The sequence below is a fragment of the Cetorhinus maximus genome, chromosome 27 (assembly GCF_964194155.1).
Source record: "Cetorhinus maximus chromosome 27, sCetMax3.hap1.1, whole genome shotgun sequence".
Lineage (NCBI taxonomy): Eukaryota > Metazoa > Chordata > Chondrichthyes > Lamniformes > Cetorhinidae > Cetorhinus > Cetorhinus maximus.
In genome coordinates, this window is record NC_135905.1 from 28,272,020 (window position 1) to 28,294,132 (window position 22,113).

A 22,113-nucleotide genomic window follows, 5' to 3' on the forward strand; every position below is an offset into this window, starting at 1 on the left:
GTGTGGGAGTGGGTTTCTCTGGGGGTCAGAGTGGGAGTGGGTTTCTCTGAGGGTCAGTGTGGGAGTGGGTTTCTCTGGGGGTCAGAGTGGGTTTCTCTGGGGGTCAGTGTGGGAGTAGGTTTCTCTGGGGGTCAGTGTGGGAGTGGGTTTCTCTGAGAGTCAGTGTGGGAGTGGGTTTCTCTGGGGGGTCAGTATGGGAGTGGGTTTCTCTGGGGGTCAGTGTGGGAGTGGGTTTCTCTGAGGGTCAGTGTGGGAGTGGGTTTCTCTGAGGGTCAGTGTGGGAGTGGGTTTCTCTGAGGGTCAGTGACTCCACTGAAGTACAGGACAAGCACCATCCCTGTAACTCCTTTAGTTTGTGAACAACTCCCTGAAAGGTGAGGCAGGTGGGAGGGGGTGGGAGTGGTGTTTGACTGGATAATTTTGTACTCATCTCATCTGTAGACAGCATCAAGCACTGATCGACACGAAGGCAAGGAAACAGTCCAGCACATCTTTCCGATGGAAGCTGAAAATCTATCCCATCACAGCTCTTAACTTCCCCTTGAGCAACTCCAGAGCTTTGTGGCCATAAAGATTATTGCTGCTATTGGTCTCCCTGTGAAGTCCCTCCTGGCATCAGTACTGAACCTGTCCTTCACTCGTTTGTACCTGTGTCAGGTATAGGAGGAACTCATGCAGAGCAAAACTGTTACTATTCTGCCCTGATTGTTGGCATATTCTAAAGATGTTTATGAGAATTTGCTCTGGTATTCACTAACATTACAAAAGAGCCTGTTTAGGGTTTCATTAGTAATACCCAGGAAGGAAATTTCCATGAGCACCAATGACAATTGGGGTAGGTTAAATCATCTGGATCTTCCCTGTGATCTTAAATTCTCCCTCCTACCAGTCCAGTGGTGACTCCTGCATCTCCTACATCTGTCAATGTGAAGTTGAGTAATGGAAGTTATGACCACCACAATGAGAGATTGGTGTGAGTGTACAGGGTAGGTTTGTTGGATTATGTGTGTCTGTGAATTTGAATGTGTGCTAGGAAGTGTGAATTCGGTGAAAGGCGCTCTTTGATCTGCCCGAAACCTGCTGGTCTTCCAGTGCAAGGAGGTGTTCATGATCGAGTGTTGCAGACTGGCACATTACTCAAGGTCCAGGATGAGGGGCTGAGGGATGCACCAAAGCTTGGGACAGCTACCACAAAGGTTCAAATGGGAAAGGCCACTGTCTAAGGCTCTTCCGTCATAGTATACCGAGGGGCTGGAAACTTCGACTGTATATTTGACACAAAATAAATATTCTAATTATAAACTGTAAACGTTAAGTGTAGTGAGGCACCTCAGAGTGTCACATACTGTACTGACAAAAACAGATCTGTATTGCACTTTATATAATGGGAATTTTGAACTGCTATGTAATGCACATTTACAAATTTTACGAATAAAGTACATTTTTGGAAAAAGAATGTATGTGTGTATGTCACGCATGTGTGTGTATGTGTGTGTTGTGCATGAAAGTGCATGTGAAAACATGTGTGTGGAGTGTGAACATGTGTGTGTGAATGTGCATGTTGTCAGAATGTGCATGTTATACATGTTGAATGTTTGTATGAACATGTATGTGAACCTGCGTGCATGTGTATGATGTGTGTGTGAAGGTGTGTGTCAGAATGCATGCATATGTGCCCTCTTCCTGCATCAGTCACACGTGCTCCCCTTGTGGAGTAATTCAGCAACAGCATTGTAATCATGCATGGGTGTATAATCTCAAATTCACAGGCATCCTTTTAACCGGTGGTTAGTGAGATAGTGGGGAGGACAGTGGAGGTAACTTTAACACATGTGCGAGCAGGAATACAAACTTATGCATCACTAGTTTCATAACAACAGGCCATCAGTCCCTCTGACACTTGTACATCCACACAGCCTGATTGAGTAACAGGAATTACTAACACCCAGTTAGTGTTCTACAGGACAAGTCTTCTGTTAACGATAATGTTTCACTCAGGCGTTTATTTTCAGTCACACCTTTTTAGTGCTATAATCAGTCCTGCAAATAGCTTCCAGAGAGAAACATGATCTGTTTCTGAAACTGAAATATTAAATAGGCCTCTTTGACAATTCTGTCCTGTGCATATTGTATTAAACATGTCTCTGACTCAAAGTTGGACACTTTTAAACCTGGGGGTTTAATCCTCATACTCAATCCCCCCAGAGTGGTACTGATATCATTCCAGTGTTTGGAGGGAGTATCTCTGCTGACAGGAAACAGACCCGCTCTTTACACTAAGTGTCAGGACTGCTGATTTTACCTCAAAGAGGTTGGGTTAAGTGGCATTTCCCCACACAAAGTATCCAAGGCTGTGGATGATGTTGGCAAACTGCATTCACAAATGTACTTGAATCCCTGTGGAGGCTCTCCCACTTTTTTATTCATTCATGGGACGTGGGCATCACTGGCTAGGACAGCATTTATTGCCCATTCCTAATGGCCCCTGGCCAGTTAAGAGTCAGCCACATTGCTGTGGGTCTGGAGTCATATGTGGACCAGGTAAGGACAGCAGATTTCCTTCCCTAAAGGGCATTAGTGAACTAAATGGGTTTTTAATAACAATCAGCAATGGTTTCCTGGTCAATTCTAGATTTTTATTGAATGCAAGCCTCATCATCTGCCATGGTGGGATTTGAACCCCAGAGCATTACCCTGGGTCTCTGGAATACTAGTCCAGTGACAATACCACTACACCACTGCCTCCCCCTGCTCCCTCTCTCACATTAAACACTCAGCAGAAATGTTGCACCACGTGGAGTGTGATTTATTCCCCACTTTGGAAGTAATCAGAGTTTCACGTCTAATTTAATGCAAACTTATAGAAATGCCGTAATTACTGGCACACATGGATGGGCGGTGTCGAAAGGGCATTGGGCGAGGGATTGACATTGTAAGACAGTGCGTGGGGGCTGCGGTGAGTGAGAGGATGGTGGGTGACAGGATGGTGGGTAAAAGAATGGTGACTGATGGTGCAGTGGGTGAGGGGCCAGTGGGTGAGGGGGTGGGGGTGGGGCTGGGGGGGGGTGGGGGGTAGGTGAGGGGAGGGTGGGTTGAGGAACTGCTATTGCTCACTACACCTTCCACTAACGTTACTTTAGAATGAACAGCTGTCACCTCCCTCTCGATTTCACTATATTGATGCTCAAATGTCTCCGACAGCAATGACTCCCTCAGACCTCTCCCCCTGTCCTTCTGCTTTGACTGCAATGCATTCTGCACTGTGAAGTATAAAATGGTATGTTTGTCCTGGTCAGCAACATCACAGGGGAGTCTGGCCACTCACTGCTGGTAACTTTCTGTGCCCCTTAGTGTCAGTGTGATAAAGCAATATCGAGCGGTGCAGTGGGTAGTGTGAATTACATATTCACTGGTTGTCACTGGAAACTGGTAGTGTACACTGTGTGACAGAGGATGAGTTAATCAGAAAGAGTAAAGGTGCTTCATGAAGGGTGGAAAACAAGGGCCAAATATTTAGCAGTGCTTATCGTACTGCTGTTGCTGCTTTACCAAATGTAACCACCACCGTCCATCTCCCCGGCTTCACCCTCTTCCTCCTCTGTTTCTTCTGCATTCTCGTCTGCCTCTTTCTCTTCCTCATCCTCCCAACCAACTCCGCTGCCAAAATCACCAGAGAAACTGATCAAATCATCTGTGAAAGTGGCAGAAAATCAGGTTTAGTCACAGCGCACAGATCATCGCACAGTGGAGGAAAGATATCAATAAGGATATTGGTATTTAGGACCTGTGTGAAAGGGGAGGAACAGAAGGGATGGACAGAGGGAGGGAAGGGCAATGGCAAGATTAAGAGAATTGGGGGAGGGGGTGGGGGGGAGAGGAGAAAAGGAGGTGCTCAGGTTGGACAAGTTTTCAGAGCATCACGTAATCTCTCACCACAACTGCCCCACCCCCATACTCATGTCATTGGTTGCCCAAGATGTCAATCATCATGGAGCCCCTCCATTTCTCACCAATTGGTAAGCAAGCAAACTCTTCATTACCCAATTGAATATTCCTGACTGCCAGTCAAAAAGTCTTTTTTTTTAACTATCTCCAATATTTCTTATAACTAAGAGGTTAAAGATTGTCCTCCTGGTCTGATTAGTTTCTGTGGAGTCCCGGACAATCCTGGAAAGTTCACATCTCTAGAAAGAGCAATTGACATGCACAAGGGTAACATTCATAAAATAAGTATTCACTGTCCCAACACCGACATCCCTTGCCACCTTAAATAGCACAAGATAGCAACATAGGAACTTGAGGAATTAGGAGGAGGCCATTCTGCCCCTTAAATTCACCCTGTCATTCAATTAGATCATAGTTGATGTGTACCTTAACTCCATTTACCCACCTTTATTCATACCTTTGGATACTCTTATTAAACAAGAATCTATTGATCTCAGTTTTGAAAGCTCCAATTCACCATCAGCATCTCAAAGCTTTTTGGGGCTTGAGTTTATGACCCTTTGTGTGAATGAATACTTCATGATTTCCCTCCTTAAGGGCCTGGCTTTAATTATCAGATTATATCCCTTCACTCTTGATTCTAAAAGAAACAGTTCTTCTCTATCTACCCTATCGAAACCTATTAACATTTTAAAAACCTCCATTAGATCATTCCTCAAACTTCTAAATAAACGGGGGCACAAGCCAAATTAATGAAATCAAAACAGAAATTGCCAGAAATACTCAGCAGGTCAGGCAGCATCTGTGGAGGGGAAAACAGAGTTAACGTTTCAGGTCAACGACCCTTCAGCAAGAGTTTACGTTACCTGGCCTAGCAATTTATCCCCAAAATCCACCAGAAACGAATAAATGTTTCAGCCCCAAAGTTCAAGATGGGTTTCCCTGGGGGAAAACTTGAGTCGTGGAGTGGTAAGAATCAGATCAAAGCAAAATGCAAGATGAGGTTATTACCGCAGTCAGGGTTTCCTTTAACCCGAGTTCCTGTCACCTCACCACCTTGCTGGTCAACACACCAACACTCGCCAGAATAAGTATTGCACTGGAGCTTCCTATAGTAACCATCCTCATCGCAACTGGGAATGAAGGTACCTGAAGCAGAGAGAGGGGTTAGTCAGACACGGCGGACAGAACTTAGCCATCAACGCTTTAAAAGAGTTAAAGAATTTACATTGCATAGCGCATCTCATGACCTCAGGGCATTCCAAACCACTTCACGGCCAGTGAAATGCCTTTAAAGCGCAGGCACTATTCTAATGCAGGAAATGCAGCAGCCAATTTGCGCACAGCAAGCTCCCACTGTTGTAATATGCCGTTAAGGAATTGCAGCATGACATCACTAGAAAGGAAGCGTGTCATGCGGTCCAGTTTCAGTTTCACTTTTGCTTTTGAGCAGACACACAAAGACACAGCTCTGCTGCAGATGTGTCTTCAAGCTTTATGTCTTTGTAAACATGTCCCCATGTGCCTCATCTCAATAAATGAACCCACAACATGTTTACACAATCCCTTGAGTGATTGGTGCCTTTATATCATTATAAAAATCACAAGACCCACAAATAGTGATGATTATTCCTCAAAGTGGATAACTTGAATTGAGGCGTTGGTTGAGGGATATCGGAGATAACTCCCCAGCCCTTTTTCAAAATAGGCCAGAAGATCTTTTACATCTATCTCAGAGGGCAGACAGGGCCTCAGTTCAACATCTCACCAGTACTGCACTGAGTGTCAGCCTAGATTACACGCTCAAGTACAAAAACAGAAACAGAAATACCTGGAAAAACTCAGCAGGTCTGGCAGCATCGGCAGAGAAGAGCACAGTTGACGTTTCGAGTCCTCATGACCCTTCAACAGAACAGACAGAAGGGTCATGAGGACTCGAAACGTCAACTGTGCTCTTCTCCGCCGATGCTGCCAGACCTGCTGAGTTTTTCCAGGTATTTCTGTTTTTGTTTTGGATTTCCAGCATCCGCAGTTTTTTGCTTTTTTTGCTCAAGTGCCTGGAGTAGGAATGGAACCAACAACTTTCAGATACAGGAGGCAAGAGTGCTACTCACTGAGCCCCAGCTGACACCCAGTGCCTAGTACATATGTCTAAATGCCAATGAATTTGTAAACAACAAATTACTTTTGAATGACAGCCTCAGCTGCTACAAAAGCGCAAAAATTAACAACACGACCTACTTAAGCTGATTGGGGTCGTGCAGTGTGATGATCATCAAACACAAATAGGGAATTCAGTTTGTTTAAGTCTATGTTGTCTTAAACCAATCCCGTATGTTCAATCGAAGGAACAATTCCTTGGTTTTCAGGGAAAAGTGGACAGTGTCAGAAGGATGTATTCCCCAATACCCCACTCAATATCGGCCACTCAGTAAAAACAGAACTAGACTTATTCACCTATTCTGCTCACCAAACGCTTTCTGCTTTGCAAGGTAAAGGCTATCCCAGTTTACAGGCCATTCTACTAAACAAGCCGGAGTTACGTGTTTTTTGATGTTTGCTTATGTGTTTTAGAGATAAACTACAGAAACAATCTAATCTACTCTTTGGTTTACCGTGGCTTAAACCTTCTCAAACCGCAAATAACCAGTTCTCTGAATTGATGGTCCCAATCATTAACCGTCACTTATCTGCTGAGCAGCCTATAAGCTGATTTGCTTTTGCAAACATTGATGCTGGAACACTTTCCAAACTGAAGTCCTGAGCCGAATATCATTGCACAAGATGTCAGGGCAAATGGAAAAGCCTTGTACACTGCCTGAGGATCGTGTGTTGCAGTATAACGGAGAGTGGATACATGTTCACAACCAAAATACCCTCCCCCCATCCCCCCCAACACACATACACCCCTACATACACACACACACACACACACACACACACACAGAACCCAATCTTCCACTGAGTCAATGATTCAAGTCAAGTCATTTGGACTTCTCCAAAAAGACTGAGGGAAAATTCAAGAGAGGGATCATGTTGAAGACACCCTAGATCCAAGGGCTAAATGCAGAATTGGGATTTTTGTCTAAATTTTATGCTCTATCTGGGAGCGGGCTAGCAGGAACGGTTGGGGATGGGCAGGAATACAAAATTGGGTGGGATGGCAGGGGGTAGCATGCCGTCCCTTTCCTACCTCCATTGGTATTTTACCAGCTGGCCTGCACACCCAAAGGCCAATTGAGGTCCCAAAGTGACCAACTAATGGCCACTTAAGGGCCTCTTCCCACTGCCGCTGGAGGGGGGCACTTTGCCTCCGTGGGCTCAGGGGCCGGGGTCCCTCCTGATCGTGGCCCACGCTGGGCCGTCCCTGTCAGAATATTCCCACCCCCCCACAATTCCTCACTGGCATCTACAAGGCAATTAATTAACTGAACAACATAAAAGTAGGTCATGGCAATCAGGGCTGCTGGAGTCTTTGATGGGATGTGGGCGTCATTGACAAGGTCAGCATTTGTTGCCCATCCCTAATTGCCCTTGAACTGTGGCTGTTGCTCGGCCAGAGGGCAGTTAATAGTCAACCACATTGCTGTGGGTCTGGAGTCACGTGTAGGCCAGGCCAGGTAAGGATGGCAGATTTCCTTCCCTCAAGGACATTGGTAAACCAGAGGGACTTCTATGACAATTGATGATAGTTTCATGGTCACCATTACTGAGGCTAGCTTTATATTTCAGTTTAATTAATTGAATTTAAATTCCACCAGCTACCGTGGTGGGATTTGAACCCATGTCCCCAGTGCATTGGCCTAGACCTCAGGATTACTAGTCCAATGATATTACCACTACACTTCCAACTCTCCTTAAACCCAGCGTTTGACTCCTGATGCTCTGGTCGTTGGGCGGGGCCATATCCCCTAAATAAAATCTTGGCATTTATTTGTCCCCAGAATCATACTTTAGAGATAACAGACATCGCTTTATCAGTGTGGGCCTTTGGTTCAGATACTTCATTGGTAAGTCCCACTCAAGAGACACGAACATGCAAACTTGGCCGACACTTCCAGTGTGGTACTAAGGCACTTTAGGAGCTGCCTCCAATTGGAGGAGATGTTAAACCAAGGCCTTGTTTGCCCTCTCAGGTGGTATGAAAGATCCCATGGCACTATTTTGAAGAAGAATGGAGGAGTTCTCCCCAGTGTCCTATGCAATACTTAAGTGCTAAAATGAGATGATAGTGGCATAGGGGCAAAGTCACTCAACTCCAGAGGCCAAGGTTAATTCTCTGGGGGGACAGGTTCAAATCCCAACATAGCAGTTGGTGGAATTTGAATTCAGTTAATAAAATCTGGAATATAAAGCTACTCTCAGTAATAGTGACTGTGAAACTATCATTGATTGTTGTAGAAAAACCCATCTGGTTCACCAATGTCCTTTGGAGAAAGAAATCTGCCATCCTTACCTGGTCTGGCCTGTGTGTGACTCTGGATTCCCAGCAATGTGGTTGACTCTTAACTGCCCTCTGAATGGTCAAGCAAGCCACTTAGTTCAAGGACCTTGCCAGTGACATCCAAATCCCATGAAAGAATAAATGATCTGGTCATTATTTAATTGCTGCTTGTGGGAGCTCCCATATTAGTTTAATGACTACATTTTAAGAGATACTTCATTGTCTGTGCTTCATTGTCCAGAGGTCATGAAAAGTGCTAAATAAATACAACTTCTTTCTTTAAGTTGTGTGACAAGGGCATTAATGAACCAGTTGGGTTTGGACAATATGACCAGACCTTCCATGTGTCATTTTCCAGGTGCAAGCCCATAAACCACTAGACTTACTGACTTTGATATCACAGCTTTGTCATGGTGAGTTTAACCAGGTCGCTAGTCCAGGACCATAACCACTGAGCAAGCAGACGATGGTCATCCCCGACCCTGCACTGGGAAGCTCTGAAGACACCTGACCTGTTCGTCCGATGCGAGCCTAGTCAGGAAGTATTGTCAAGACATTTGTGAGGAGATCTATTTACCCTTTTTGAGTTCCACAAGCTTGCCTCAAAATGTACCTGTCTCAGCATCCAATACTTAGGTTATATTTGCAAAAACAAAAGGTAACTTGCATTTGTATAACGCCTTTCACTAGCATGCAGTTTTCAAGCATTTAATCATTCTACCTGCTACTCTGAGGCAAAGGGGATGCGCCTCGGATACTTTTTTGCACAGAAGAGTTCATTTGGCTGGGATTCAAAATCTTGAGGCTGTGAGCTATTAAATCCCCAGGGGGTGTGAGAAAAACTACAGTTTCCAGCTCAGACTCACCAGGCACTTTCCGCACTGCCTCTTGCAGTTGGATCCTCTCAAGCTCAGCCAGGCAGGGGGGCTCTGTGGCAACACAAAGAGATCATTCAACAACAACAACTTGCATTTGCATAGCGCCGGTCACACATCAAAACGTCCCGAGGCGCTTCACAGGAGCACTACCCAAAACAAAGTTTGACACCAGGCCACATAAGGGGATATTGGGGCAGATAAAGAGGGAGGTTTTCAGGAGGTTCTCGGAGGAGGAGAGTTGGGGAGGTGAAGGGTAGGAATTCTACAGCTGAGGTAAGCGGCTGAAGACACGGCCACCAATGGTGGAGCAATTAAAACTGGAGATGCCCAAGAGATTGGAATTGGAGAAGTGCAGCAACACCCACATCCCAAGATTGAAAGCTTGAGAAAGGGTGGCTACAAAACAGCAACTAGAAGAATTTAAGGGGAGCGACTGAAGGTTTGACGCAAAAGATGGAGGAGGCTTTGAAAGGAGGAGGACAATAGCAAGAGGTGGTGGTTTTGGGCTGTGTAACCACAAATGAAAATTGGGCAGATGCTAGAAATGGTTTGATCTGCAACAGAAAGTTGAAAGTCTACTCACTGAGCTTAGTTTGTGGATATAATTTAAAATATATGTTTGTTCACTGGTCTGCACAGACAGAACACTTGCTGAAGTAAGGGACCATACACAAATGCTAGCATATTATCACCGCACAACCTACTTTCTCTCCAGAAGCAGAAGCACCACTCGGCCATGGAAACATGTCCATCTCTGTAGGTGTCGCAGGAGTTGAAGAAAGGTCTCACGCAGACCTCGTATTTGTCCAGGTTGATGGCAGCAAGCTCCGCCTCATCCAGGAATAGGTCCACATCTGTATCCAGCTTGGAAAACATCCATCCAATCGAATCCCTACAGCTGGCCACCATACTTTTATCCAACACTAAAGAAAAAGAGCAGAGATTATGCTAGATATGACTAAGAAATAACTATAAACCTTTGGTCAACCAAGGCACTATTTTCCATTAAAAACATTTTCTGAAAGGTTGGATATAATGCAATCTCCAGATGGACTTGGCAGAAACACAGCCACACAATGAATACGGAAGGATTTGCTCCTGCCAACACTTTAAGTGTCAGACTCTGAAACGTCTCAAAGTACTTCACACTGAATGAAAATGTAGCAGTTGGCCAGCACCGTAGCCAGGTTGTACACAGCAAGACCCCACAATACCGTGAATGGCCACTTAATCTGTTTTCTGGTGGTTTCGGGTTGGTGGATGGGCCGTTGGAGGTGATGCTGGGAATTGGAGAAGGTGCAGGTCAAACCCAGTCCAAAATTTGGAGCCTAATTGGTGAAATGTTTGTGAATTCTCCTCCCCTTTACTCCAAAGATCTTGGAGAATCTTAGCACTTGTGGTATCATAGAATAGCATAACACAGAAGGAAGCCATTTGTTCCATCAAGTCTCCACTGGCTCTTTCGAAGAACAATCCAGTTAGTCCCACTGCCCCTGTTCCTCCCCATAATCACTGCAATTTTTCTCCTTCAGGTATTTATCCAATTCTTTTCTTAAAGCTAGTATTTAATCTATAGGGGATCTATCGGAATCTACAGTAGGGGAGGTGAAGGTGCAGTTATATTGTCACTGGACTGGTAATCCAGAGAGCCAGGGTAATGCTCTGGGGACCCGGGTTTAAATCCTGCCACGGCAGATGGAGGAATTGTAATTCAATAAAAAAATCTGGAATTAAAAGTCTAATGATAACCATTGTTGATTGTCATAAAAACCCATCTGGTTCACTTACCCCTTTAGGGGAGGAAATCTGCTGTCCTTACCTGGTCTGGCCTACGTGTGACTCCAGACCCACAGCACTGAGACTCTTAAATGCCCTCTGAACAAGGGCAATTAGGGATGGGCAATAAATGTTGGCCTAGCCAGCGACGCCCACATCCAATGAATAAATAAAATTTTCAGGCAGTACATTCTAAATCTTAAACACTCACCACATAAAAATCTTTCTTCATAAAGCACCCCTGGTTCTTTTGCCAATCAACTTAAATCTATGCCATCAAACAGCCCACAAATGGAGGCTAGAGCTGTTGGGCAATTGTGTATATGAGTCCCAGAACAGTGTACCCAGTGTCAGTACACTGCCAAAACAGGTATAATGTACAGTAAAAACAGAAAATGCTGGAAAAACTCAGCAGGTCTGGCATTATCTGTAGAGAGAGGTACAGAGCCAACGTTTATGGCTCTTCATCGGAAGCCTGAAGTTCCAAAGAAGAGTCATATTGGACTCGAAACTCCTTCTCTCTCCACAGACACTGCCAGACTTGCTGAGTTTTTCCAACACTTCCTGATTTTATTTCAGATCTCCAGCATCTGCAGCGTTTTGCTTTTATTTTAGGTACAGTGTATATTAGTCCCAGAACAATACCAGTGCAGCTACTGTGTGTAGCAATCATGGATCAATATCAATGTGGGTCTCGTTGGTATTAGTCTCAGGTCTGAGTACAGGTGCACACAATGCTCACACTGGCACAGTACTGAGTGCGGCATATGTTGGTATGTGTAATCTGTGCACTGGTACAGTGTGCCAGTCATGTATTGTTATGTACGCACCAACAATTCTCTGCCTGTTCTATCCACTAGAGAATGTCTCAGAAACTCACCATCAGGCACGCTCCCAGGGCTCCCTGAACTATTCTGTTTGGCATTTTCATGCAGTAGTTGAAACCAATCCCTGAGTCGGTCGCCGAGATCTGCCAGATCCTGGCCTGTGCAGCCAGCTAGAGAGGGAAAGAGAGAGCAAATGAAACAATACCTTGTGGAGTGTTAAGTGTGAAATGATGCTATGGGATGCTGGGGTGTGAATGTTGAACATGTTGCCTATTTGAGACAGGATGTGTTCTAAGTGCTGTGTGCTTGAGAAGGACTTTACATCTATGAGGATTGAAAATGAACATTGGGCGAGGGTGGGAAAAGCAAAACAGGTCCATTGGTCACTAGTTATACAACATATCTTGACACTTAGCTCTTTGAAGTCAATGGAACTGAACATCATGCAGACGGTAAAATGGGCAATCAATGCAATATCTCCTGCCTGTGTCATTCACCATCCCCAAGTTTCCAAAACTCTCCGCCACTCAGCTTCTCCTCACCTCATGTCTCAGTCTGTTGTAGTAGACTAATCGATAGAGGCTGATCACTGCAATCAGTCAACAACTCCATTATCATTGCATTGTTCACTACCAGGATGGTGGAAGACAAAGTGGATGAAGTGAGTCTTGTTTCATTTACCAATTTTTATGTCCAAAGCTTAACATTTAAAAGAGAGGGAAAGTAAATTTGCACTAATTGTTCATGCACCAATAATCAAATGACAAATCCAAAGCTATGGATTACACAATTAGTAACTAGGGGCACATTAGAAGAATACTGGAAGTATTAAAAGGGAGGTCAGAATTAATTATTTCATCCAAATGATTTTAAGAACATGGAATACAAGTGTCTAATCAAACCACATTAGCCTGCATTGTGCACTCGAGTCCTGGGGTGAGAAAGCCTGGAGATTTGGAGCCGCATAGTTAAACATTCATAATTATTGCTCAGATCCAGTGTTAGTTCAAGTGAATTATAGATTTAGACAAGTTGTAAAATTAAGGGCAGAATTTTACACCTCGCAGGCAGGCGCACACCCGACTCAATCAGATGTACAGTAGCGTGCGGAGACATCGGACATCATCCCGCACGCGCGCAATCTTCAGGTTGACGGGCACATGCAGGAGTTGCAGCCACATCCACCATCAATTCAGAGGCGACTTAAGGCCATTAAAAACCCAACTGAACCCAATTTTACGTTGCCCAGGCGACTTCGTGCTCGTCACACGGGCAAAACGGGCAGGCGGGCAGCCCACAGTTTGCAAAACCTCATCCAAGGGTGGGATAAAAAGTTTCAGCAGCACTGGCAGTGTGAGTAGTGAGGAGTTTAGGAGATAGTTTGCTGCTTGTTGCCATTTGAACTTTACAGCTTCATCACTGTTGAGCTTCATTCTTAGCATTTCTAGGCTTCATTTCAGGATTCATTGGTGTCTCCAAGGCCCCCAGAGGACTTTGACTGTGTGGATACCTTCCAGGTATCAGACAGCCTTCCCTTACCCTGGGAATGGGGATTGTGGTCTCTGCTGGAGGAACCTCCTCTGAGGAGGAAGAGAGGGGCAGAAGGGAGAGGAGGCCAAGTGTCCTAATGCAACTTCCAGGGGAGGAACCTGTGGGAGGAGAGGCGCAGGCACAAGGGGTGCAGGGCCAGCAGCTAATGGAGGGCCGAAGGGGCCACAGAAGACGCCACTATCCCGCTGCCAGGATTTACGGGCGGTGATGCAGATACCTCAATATGTCCGAGGCGCAATGCCGAAGAGGGCTCTGCCTCTCCAGGGAGACAGTGACCTCCATCTGTCAGATGATTGTGCCTGAGATCAGCTCCGACTGTGTGGGTGGACATCCCATGCCAGTGGCGCTGAAGGTCACAATGGCCCTCAACTTCTATATCTCCAGCTCTTTCTAGGGCTCAGTGGGGGATTTTTGTGGAGTCTCCCAATCACCTGTCCATGGTTGTGTGAAGCTGGTGACAGACGCTCTGTTCAGGTGGGTACTGACCTTTAATATTTACCATACGGAAGAGGCCAGACAGGCTGAGCGAGCCAGAGGCTTTGCAGCGATTGCTGGGTTCCCCCATGTCCAGGGTGCCATCGACTGCCCACATGTGGCCATCAAGGCGCCAGTGGGTCAGCCGGGTGTTTTTATCAATAGGAAGGGCTCCCACTCCATGAATGTGCAGATAGTGTGTGACCACAGGATGCAGATTCTACAAGTCTGTGCAAGGTACCCAGGCAGCTCCCATGACGCTTACATCCTGAGACACTCCCAGGTGCCGGGGCTCTTCAGTGTTCCAGCCCGACTGGATGGATGGCTGCTGGGTGACAAGGGTTATCCATTGAAGAGGTGGCTTATGACTCTCTGCCACCCAAGAACAGAGGCCGAGCAGCGGTATAACAGGAGTCATGCCTCCACAAACACAGTAATAGAGAGGAACATAGGTCTTCTGAAGATGCGCTTCCGATGCCTGGACCGTCCAGGGGGTGCACTACAATACCCCCCAGAGTGGGTGTCACTGATAGTGGTTGGATTGCTGCGCTCCCCACAATCTGGCACTGGCGAAGGGGGACCCACTGGAGGAAGAGGATCTTGATGCAGCTGCACAGGCCACAGAAGATGAATCCAGTAGTGAGTCTGAAGATGAGCACGGTGAGGAGAACGCTGAGGGTGTGGAGGCAGATCTCTGTAACCTCCAGAGGGACAGGGACACCAGGGACACCTTGATCCAACGCTCCTTCAGCTCGGTTGCCAAAGATCTGCTTCCGCCTCACGCCAGGGCTGCCCCCTCCATCCCGGGATGTCTGAAATGTCCCTTTCATTTGAACCCAAAGTCCACTCAGTGCCTGTGCAATAAAGTTTAGAGCCACTCATGTCCAGTATTACACACTGGCGTACCCTGCACCAAAAAAATAAAAAGCTGAAGCAAACTCAGGCTATTAGGAGGAAACCAAAATTTATCTCATTTTGACAATCCAAGAAAATTAACATCACCTTCTCTGGTCTTCATTCCCTGACCAGTAAACATAAACAAAACATTACACAACAGAAGATCACCTGTGGCCAGTCCCTCTTGTGCTAAACGGACGTTTGCGAGTGCCATGTGTTGGTGCCATCCCCCTCGCTGGCACCGACATTGGAGACAGCTGCTGACTCTGCTGTCCTGTTGGCCTTGATGACCTTGGTGGTCGTCCTAAGGCCAGTGAAGCCTGTGCTGGCCCCGCCTGGGGTGGGAGCGGCCAGTGCCACAGCTGGCATCTCCCCAGTCACCGCAGCCTCATCAGTTGCCATGGTCACTGGCAGAGGGGCAGAGGAGCTGGTGCCGTCATCCAGAGTGCCCTGAGAGGAGCCCGCAGAGACAACAAGCAGCCCGTGCGCCAACGTGAGGTCGCTCTGGACCTCTCTGCTCACCATTGATGGACAGGCACCTAACTGGGATACTGGGTGCATCATCCATCTCCCACACTGGCACTGACCACCTGAGGTCATTGCCTGTGTAAGGGCTGCAGGTCCGAGCGCAACCCCAGGAACCCCTGATTCTGTCCCTGGAGCTGCCTCTCCATGAGAGTCGCCACTCTCTCAATGGAGGGGGCAGAGCGCTCAGCCATGAGGGTCAACGCAGTGCTGATGCTCTGCATGGACCCCTCCACTAGAGTCCATGGCATGCATACCCCTCATAGATCTCCGCCAGATCCTTCCACACATCCCGCTGGACATCCAGCATCTGCCGCCTAATGGACGATTCTAGAGGCTCTTCATCAGCCTTCGACTCAGCCTCATTCCAGCCTCCAGCAGTCCTCCGACTGCCGGTGCCCTGGGCACTCTACCTCCGCCTGCACCTCAAGCGAATGTGAAGTGCCCTCACCGCTGTGCACCAACATTCTAGCCAAGGGTCTAATGCCCACCGAGGTGCTGGTATCTGCGCTGGTGCCTGGTACAGAGAGCGGGTGTGGTGCAGGTACATGTGAAGCCCGGAGGTCTTCTGGCATCAGGGGTGGCTCTTCGAGGTCCTGCGATTGAGTGCGAGCGAATCTGAGGGAGAACAAGGACATGTCATTAATTTAAGTCATCACACTGTCACTGTGCATGCCAGGCACCCTGGTGAGACAATGGAGATCTGCATCATGGTGCCATCGTCTTTCAATGATCAATGGGGAATCCGGTTTTGAGGCTCCCATCAATGAAGAGACTACACAAGAATATTTGCACCATTCGAAACTCTCACCTCTGTGCACTGCACTCTGACTTTCGTCTGACACCCCAGCCTCTCTCTGTGGCCGGCTGACCGAGGTGCTTGGCGCCTCTCCAGCTCCAAGATGTCCTGCTCGTGTCCTGTTAGGATTAGGAGGTTAGCGGGGCCTCCGCCTGTCCGTGACCTTTCAATGTTGTTATGGGATGTCTTCTCCTGAAAGGACAGAGGAGCATTGATTAGTCCACTCTCTACCTGCAGCACCATTGCAGCCTGGCCAACCCCAGCTGAGGAACACCTCACAGGGCACATCTGAGTCGTGGCCCTCGAGCCGCAAGACACTCAGTCCAAGCAGCCAGGGCTCACCCCCTCGGCCAGCTCCGGCGTCACTGACAGTTGGCACTCAGACTCTAAGACCCCTGAGCTCCACAGGGGCACGACCAGGCCTTAACACTTCAACACACTGATCCATGCCAACACGGTACTCACCCTTCCCTGACTGCAGCAGGTTGTTAAACCTTTTGCAGCACTGGACCCAGGTGCACCGCACAGCATCATGGTGGCTCACCCGGTCTGCCACCTCCTTCCATGCCCTCTGGGTGAGGTGCGGTGGCCTCCTCCTCTCATCTCTGGGGACAAGGGTGTCCCTCCTGGCAGCCACCCCCTCCAGGGGGACCGCGAGGCACTCACCTGAGAACCTGGGGGCCGAATGCCCATGCGGCCTGCCCTCCCACTGGCGTCTCCAGCTGCACTTGAGGGCATAACTTCGGTGTTCAGAACGCAGAAAATACGTTCTTCCCTGGCAGCCTTCAAGGAGCCGCCTGGGCCGTTTTTAAACCGGCCGCCGGGTCAACATTGGACCCGGCAGCCAACACGCCCTTACCCCAGCCCTTCCCAACCATTGGGAGGACGCGTTTCATGCTAGGCGGACCTTAACTGGTCAGCCGGTGACACATCGCGATCGGGGGCCGATTGTGGGTAGCAGCCCGTTTCCCGACCAGTCCCGGGCTCGCCAAGTGTAAAATTCAGGGCCAAGACTTATTTAGGTGGATGTGCAGGGGAACATTGCGGCCAGTTTATATACATACACAAAATTGCGACAAAGCTGAAGTGGGTGCCTCACAAGTGCAGCTGAGATGTAGACTTTTTTCTGACTTTAGCACCTTCCTTCAAAAGGTCGATTCAGGACAAGCACATAGAAGCAGCAAAAATAGTGGGTTGATAGTGAGATGAAGGATTGGCTGCTCTCACTACGCGGTCAGGCTACTGCTGACAGTGACATGGGACTGGACTTTACAGCTTATCCTCCCACTCCGTGAAACGCTGATCTCAGCCATCAAGGCCGGGGATCAATGAAGACATTCTAACACACTCATCTTCAGTTTTCCTCGACTATACCATTCTGGCCTAACTAGATTAGGACTTTGAATATTGGTTAAGAATGTTTTTAAAAAGGAGCAGGAATAGGCCTTAACTTGCTCTGCCAAACAATGCAATCATGACTGATTTCTTACATTAATTCCCCTTTTCTGCCCTATCCCCATATCCCTCGATTCCCTTAGTGTCCAAAAAACACCTATCAATCCCATTCTTGAGTAGACTCAATGACAACCATCAACGGACATTGAGCGATGTTCAGTCTAGAGCTTGTGCCCGGCTGGTCTGACTGTGACAAGGCCTGTCATTGCCATTATTATTAATGTACCCGCGCCTGGCAGTCACCTGATTTGCTCCTGGGGTCAGAGGTCGGAGTACGCTCTGTTGGACATGGACACTTGCCTTCACACTGCTGGCTGACCTGTTTCCCAGTCAGACATACCTGTAGATCCAGCTTACACTGTGGAAGGGGAGGAGGGCGAGAAAGAGAGAGAGGGCGAGAGAGAGAGAGAAGGGAGGGCGAGAGAGAGAGAGAACGAGAGAGAGGGGGGGCGAGGGGGCGCGAAAGAGAGCGGGGAGAGAGAAAGTGGGGGGGAGAGAGAGAAAGTGGGGGGGAAGAGAGAGAAAGAGGGGGGAGAGAGAGAAAGTGGGGGGGGAGAGAGAGAAAGTGGGGGGGAGAGAGAGAAAGTGGGGGGGAGAGAGAGAAAGTGGGGGGGAGAGAGAGAAAGTGGGGGGGAGAGAGAGAAAGTGGGGGGGAGAGAGAGAAAGTGGGGGGGAGAGAGAGAAAGTGGGGGGGAGAGAGAGAAAGTGGGGGGGAGAGAGAGAAAGTGGGGGGGAGAGAGAGAAAGTGGGGGGGAGAGAGAGAAAGTGGGGGGGAGAGAGAGAAAGTGGGGGGGAGAGAGAGAAAGTGGGGGGGAGAGAGAGAAAGTGGGGGGGAGAGAGAGAAAGTGGGGGGGAGAGAGAGAAAGTGGGGGGGAGAGAGAGAAAGTGGGGGGGAGAGAGAGAAAGTGGGGGGGAGAGAGAGAAAGTGGGGGGGAGAGAGAGAAAGTGGGGGGGAGAGAGAGAAAGTGGGGGGGAGAGAGAGAAAGTGGGGGGGAGAGAGAGAAAGTGGGGGGGAGAGAGAGAAAGTGGGGGGGAGAGAGAGAAAGTGGGGGGGAGAGAGAGAAAGTGGGGGGGAGAGAGAGAAAGTGGGGGGGAGAGAGAGAAAGTGGGGGGGAGAGAGAGAAAGTGGGGGGGAGAGAGAGAAAGTGGGGGGGAGAGAGAGAAAGTGGGGGGGAGAGAGAGAAAGTGGGGGGGAGAGAGAGAAAGTGGGGGGGAGAGAGAGAAAGTGGGGGGGAGAGAGAGAAAGTGGGGGGGAGAGAGAGAAAGTGGGGGGGAGAGAGAGAAAGTGGGGGGGAGAGAGAGAAAGTGGGGGGGAGAGAGAGAAAGTGGGGGGGAGAGAGAGAAAGTGGGGGGGAGAGAGAGAAAGTGGGGGGGAGAGAGAGAAAGTGGGGGGAGAGAGAAAGTGGGGGGGAGAGAGAAAGTGGGGGGGAGAGAGAGAAAGTGGGGGGGAGAGAGAGAAAGTGGGGGGAGAGAGAGAAAGTGGGGGGGAGAGAGAGAAAGTGGGGGGGAGAGAGAGAAAGTGGGGGGGAGAGAGAGAAAGTGGGGGGGAGAGAGAGAAAGTGGGGGGGAGAGAGAGAAAGTGGGGGGGAGAGAGAGAGTGGGGGCGAGAGAGAGTGGGGTAAGAGAGGGATTGAGGGAGAGAGAGGGGGGAAAAGAGAAAGTGGGGGAGAGAGAGGGAGAGTGGGTTGGAGAGTGAAGGAGAGTAAGGCAGAGACAGAGTGAGAGGGAGAGAGAGTGAGAGTGAGGGGGAGAGAGAGGGGGCAGAAAGTGGAGGGGAGCGAGAGGGGGTGGGAAGAGGGGGTAGGGGGAGTCGGGGAGACAGAGGTGGGGGGAGAGAGAAAGAGAGACAGAGTGCAAGAGATAAAGTGAAATTAGAACCAATCAATGGATGATCTCATTTGAATGCATCTACTTTGTGGAATTGTTCATTTTGGAGAACGAGTTGTTGGCTAATTAATTAAATGCTGCAGTTATGGTTTTAATTCATTTCCTTCAATTCTCTCCTGTCATTTTTCTCCTTCAGAAAGTCATTTCAATTCTGGGTCAGTTGAGTGCTCCTGGGCATAAACCCAAGGCTATCATCACAGGCACTGCAACGTGACCCTTGCAACAACACCATTAGTGCAAAAGAAGTGGTCCAATCTAATTAAGAGGGTGTAACATATTAACATTTCCGGTCCAGAAATTCAAACACTGAGATTAACACACATGATTTGCAGCCTGCGCAGTTTTCCCACACTGACCTCTGAGCCTAATCAAAGTGTGTCACAATGAGGTACTGAGGTGTTAGCTGTGGCTCGGTGAGCAGGATGCTGCACTCTGAATGACAGGCTGTGGTTTCTAGCATCGCTCCAGGGACTTGAACACAAAATCAAGACTGACATTCCCCAGTGATCGAGGCCACAGCCCAGCCGACCCTCTCAGGTAGATGTCAAATATCCCACAACGCTATTTCAAAGAAGAGCAGGGGATTTCTCTGTGGTGTCCTGACCAATAACAACCCTGCGACCAACAGCACTAAAACTGGTTATCTGATCATCCTCACGCTGCTGTTTGTGGGAGTTTGCAATTAACTGCTGGATTTCCCATATCACCACAGTGACTGCACTTCAGAAAGTATTTAGTTGGTTGTAAATCAGTTTAGAATGCCCTGGGTATGTGAAAGGCGTTATATAAATGCAAGTCTTTTTTTCTTAGAAGTGGGGGGGAAAACGAGACTGGGCTGGTTGTGGGAGGGAAATGACAGGAGAGATCTGGCTGTGAGGTTGACGTGCTGGGTTTTGCAGGTGGTGACAGATGTCCAGCCGGCAAAGGATCTCGATGATCAAAGGCTCCACAGAGCAAAGGACGGCTGGGAATCCCAGGGACTGAGTTGGGGCACTGTGCTGGAGGAGGCTGCAGGGTTAAGGCTAGGCAGGGCTATGGAGGGACACTAAAATTAGTACAAACGGAGAACCTTGAGCCAGAGTTTAAACAGAAAAGTGAAAAAGGACGTTCACCAACAGCACACAAGCCTTCCTGTGATAAGTGGGATTGAGTGAAGTACTCAACAGGGCTTCTTTGACAGTACCTTCCGAGCCCACAGCCTCTACCACCTGGACGGACAAGGGCAGCAGATACACGGGAACCCCACCACCAGCAAGCTCCCCTCCGAGTCGCACACCATCCTGACTTGGAAATATATCCCCGTTCCTACTGTGTCGCTGGGCCAAAATCCTGGAACTCCCTCCCTAACAGCACTGTGGGTGTACCTACACCATGTGGACTGCAGCGGCTCAAGAAGGCAGCTCACCACCACCTTCTCAAGGGCAACTAGGGATGGGCAATAAATGCTGGCCCGGCCAGCAATGGCCACACCCTGTGAATGAAAAACAAAACTCACGAATTGTTAAAAATATCATAATCACAGATGTGATAACGTAAGAACCAACAATGGAGTAAATATTAATACAACCTCATAAATACCAACACTCATGATGGCTACATTATGCCAGTCCCTTCAGAGAGCCCAGACAACCTGGTCAACATATAATGCCATTTAACTTTGCCCTTTGAATAGGCTGAGCAGTAACCTAAGGGTAATGTAGCCCCGTGGTTGTAGGACTGGATTAGCAAGTCACTGGAGTTCAAATACCACCCTGTTAAACCGTGGAACTAAATTCAATTGATCTGCTAATTTGACTCATTAACATCCATCAGGGAAGGAATCTGCTACCAAACCCCCCACACTCCCCAACTCCACCCTCACCAACCTGTTCTGTCCTATTCGTGACTCTAGCTCCAACTCAAGTGGTTGACTTGGGCACCAGCTATTATCAACACACAAAGCAAAACTAAATGAAGGAAGTAGAAGCATGAGGAGCATAAAGGGTGATACAGTCTCCCAATGGAGACCAATGCTTATAGGAGGCACAAAGGAAATTGTGAGCATGTAGTCCGACCCTCCCCCTGGCAAAAGATCCATGGACTAGATCCATCCCCCAACCCAACCACCCACCCACGCTCCAAAAGCAAAGCAGGCAAAACAGAAGAGAAGAGAAACTTAACAGAGCAGAGAAGAGACACTTAAAACATAAATAACAAGAAAGAGGGAAGGAATACACAGTCACATGGATATGCCCCACTCCCCTTGATCTGAAGAGCCAGATAAAGGGCCAGACTCCAACATGAGCAATGCCAATAAATTGAAAGGCTCAGAGGTTTGTCCATCATATTGTCACAGAGACTCAGGGTAAAGTTCTGGGGACCTGGGTTCGAACCCCACCATGGCAGATGGTGAAATTTGAATTCACTAAAAAACATCTGGAATTGAAAGATCTGATGGTGACCGTGAAACAATTACCGATTGTTGTAAAAACCCATCTGGTTCATTAATGTCCTTTAGGGAAGGAAATCTGCCGTCCTTAACTGGTCTGGCCTACATGTGACTCCAGACCCACAGCAATGTGGTTGACTCTTAAATGCCCTCTGAACAAGGGCAATTAGACATGGGCAATAAATGCTGGTGATGCCCACATCACATGAATGAATAAAAAACTGTAC

The 22,113-nt window shown here is 48.1% G+C and overlaps 1 protein-coding gene across 1 annotated transcript in view; it reads right to left on the reverse strand.

The window, feature by feature from the left end:
* Nucleotides 1–2,680: 2,680 nt before the first annotated feature.
* spock2 (SPARC (osteonectin), cwcv and kazal like domains proteoglycan 2) overlaps nucleotides 2,681–22,113 on the reverse strand; it is a 65,992-nt gene continuing 46,559 nt past the window's right edge. Inside the window, exons 5-10 of the mRNA XM_078530940.1 lie at nucleotides 17,815–17,929; nucleotides 11,924–12,040; nucleotides 9,972–10,190; nucleotides 9,256–9,318; nucleotides 4,957–5,094; nucleotides 2,681–3,691 (exon numbers count right to left, since the gene is read on the reverse strand). Of these exons, the coding sequence (XP_078387066.1) occupies nucleotides 3,546–3,691; nucleotides 4,957–5,094; nucleotides 9,256–9,318; nucleotides 9,972–10,190; nucleotides 11,924–12,040; nucleotides 17,815–17,929 (798 nt within the window). The 3' untranslated portion in view covers nucleotides 2,681–3,545. The remainder of the gene's footprint in view (nucleotides 3,692–4,956; nucleotides 5,095–9,255; nucleotides 9,319–9,971; nucleotides 10,191–11,923; nucleotides 12,041–17,814; nucleotides 17,930–22,113) is intronic.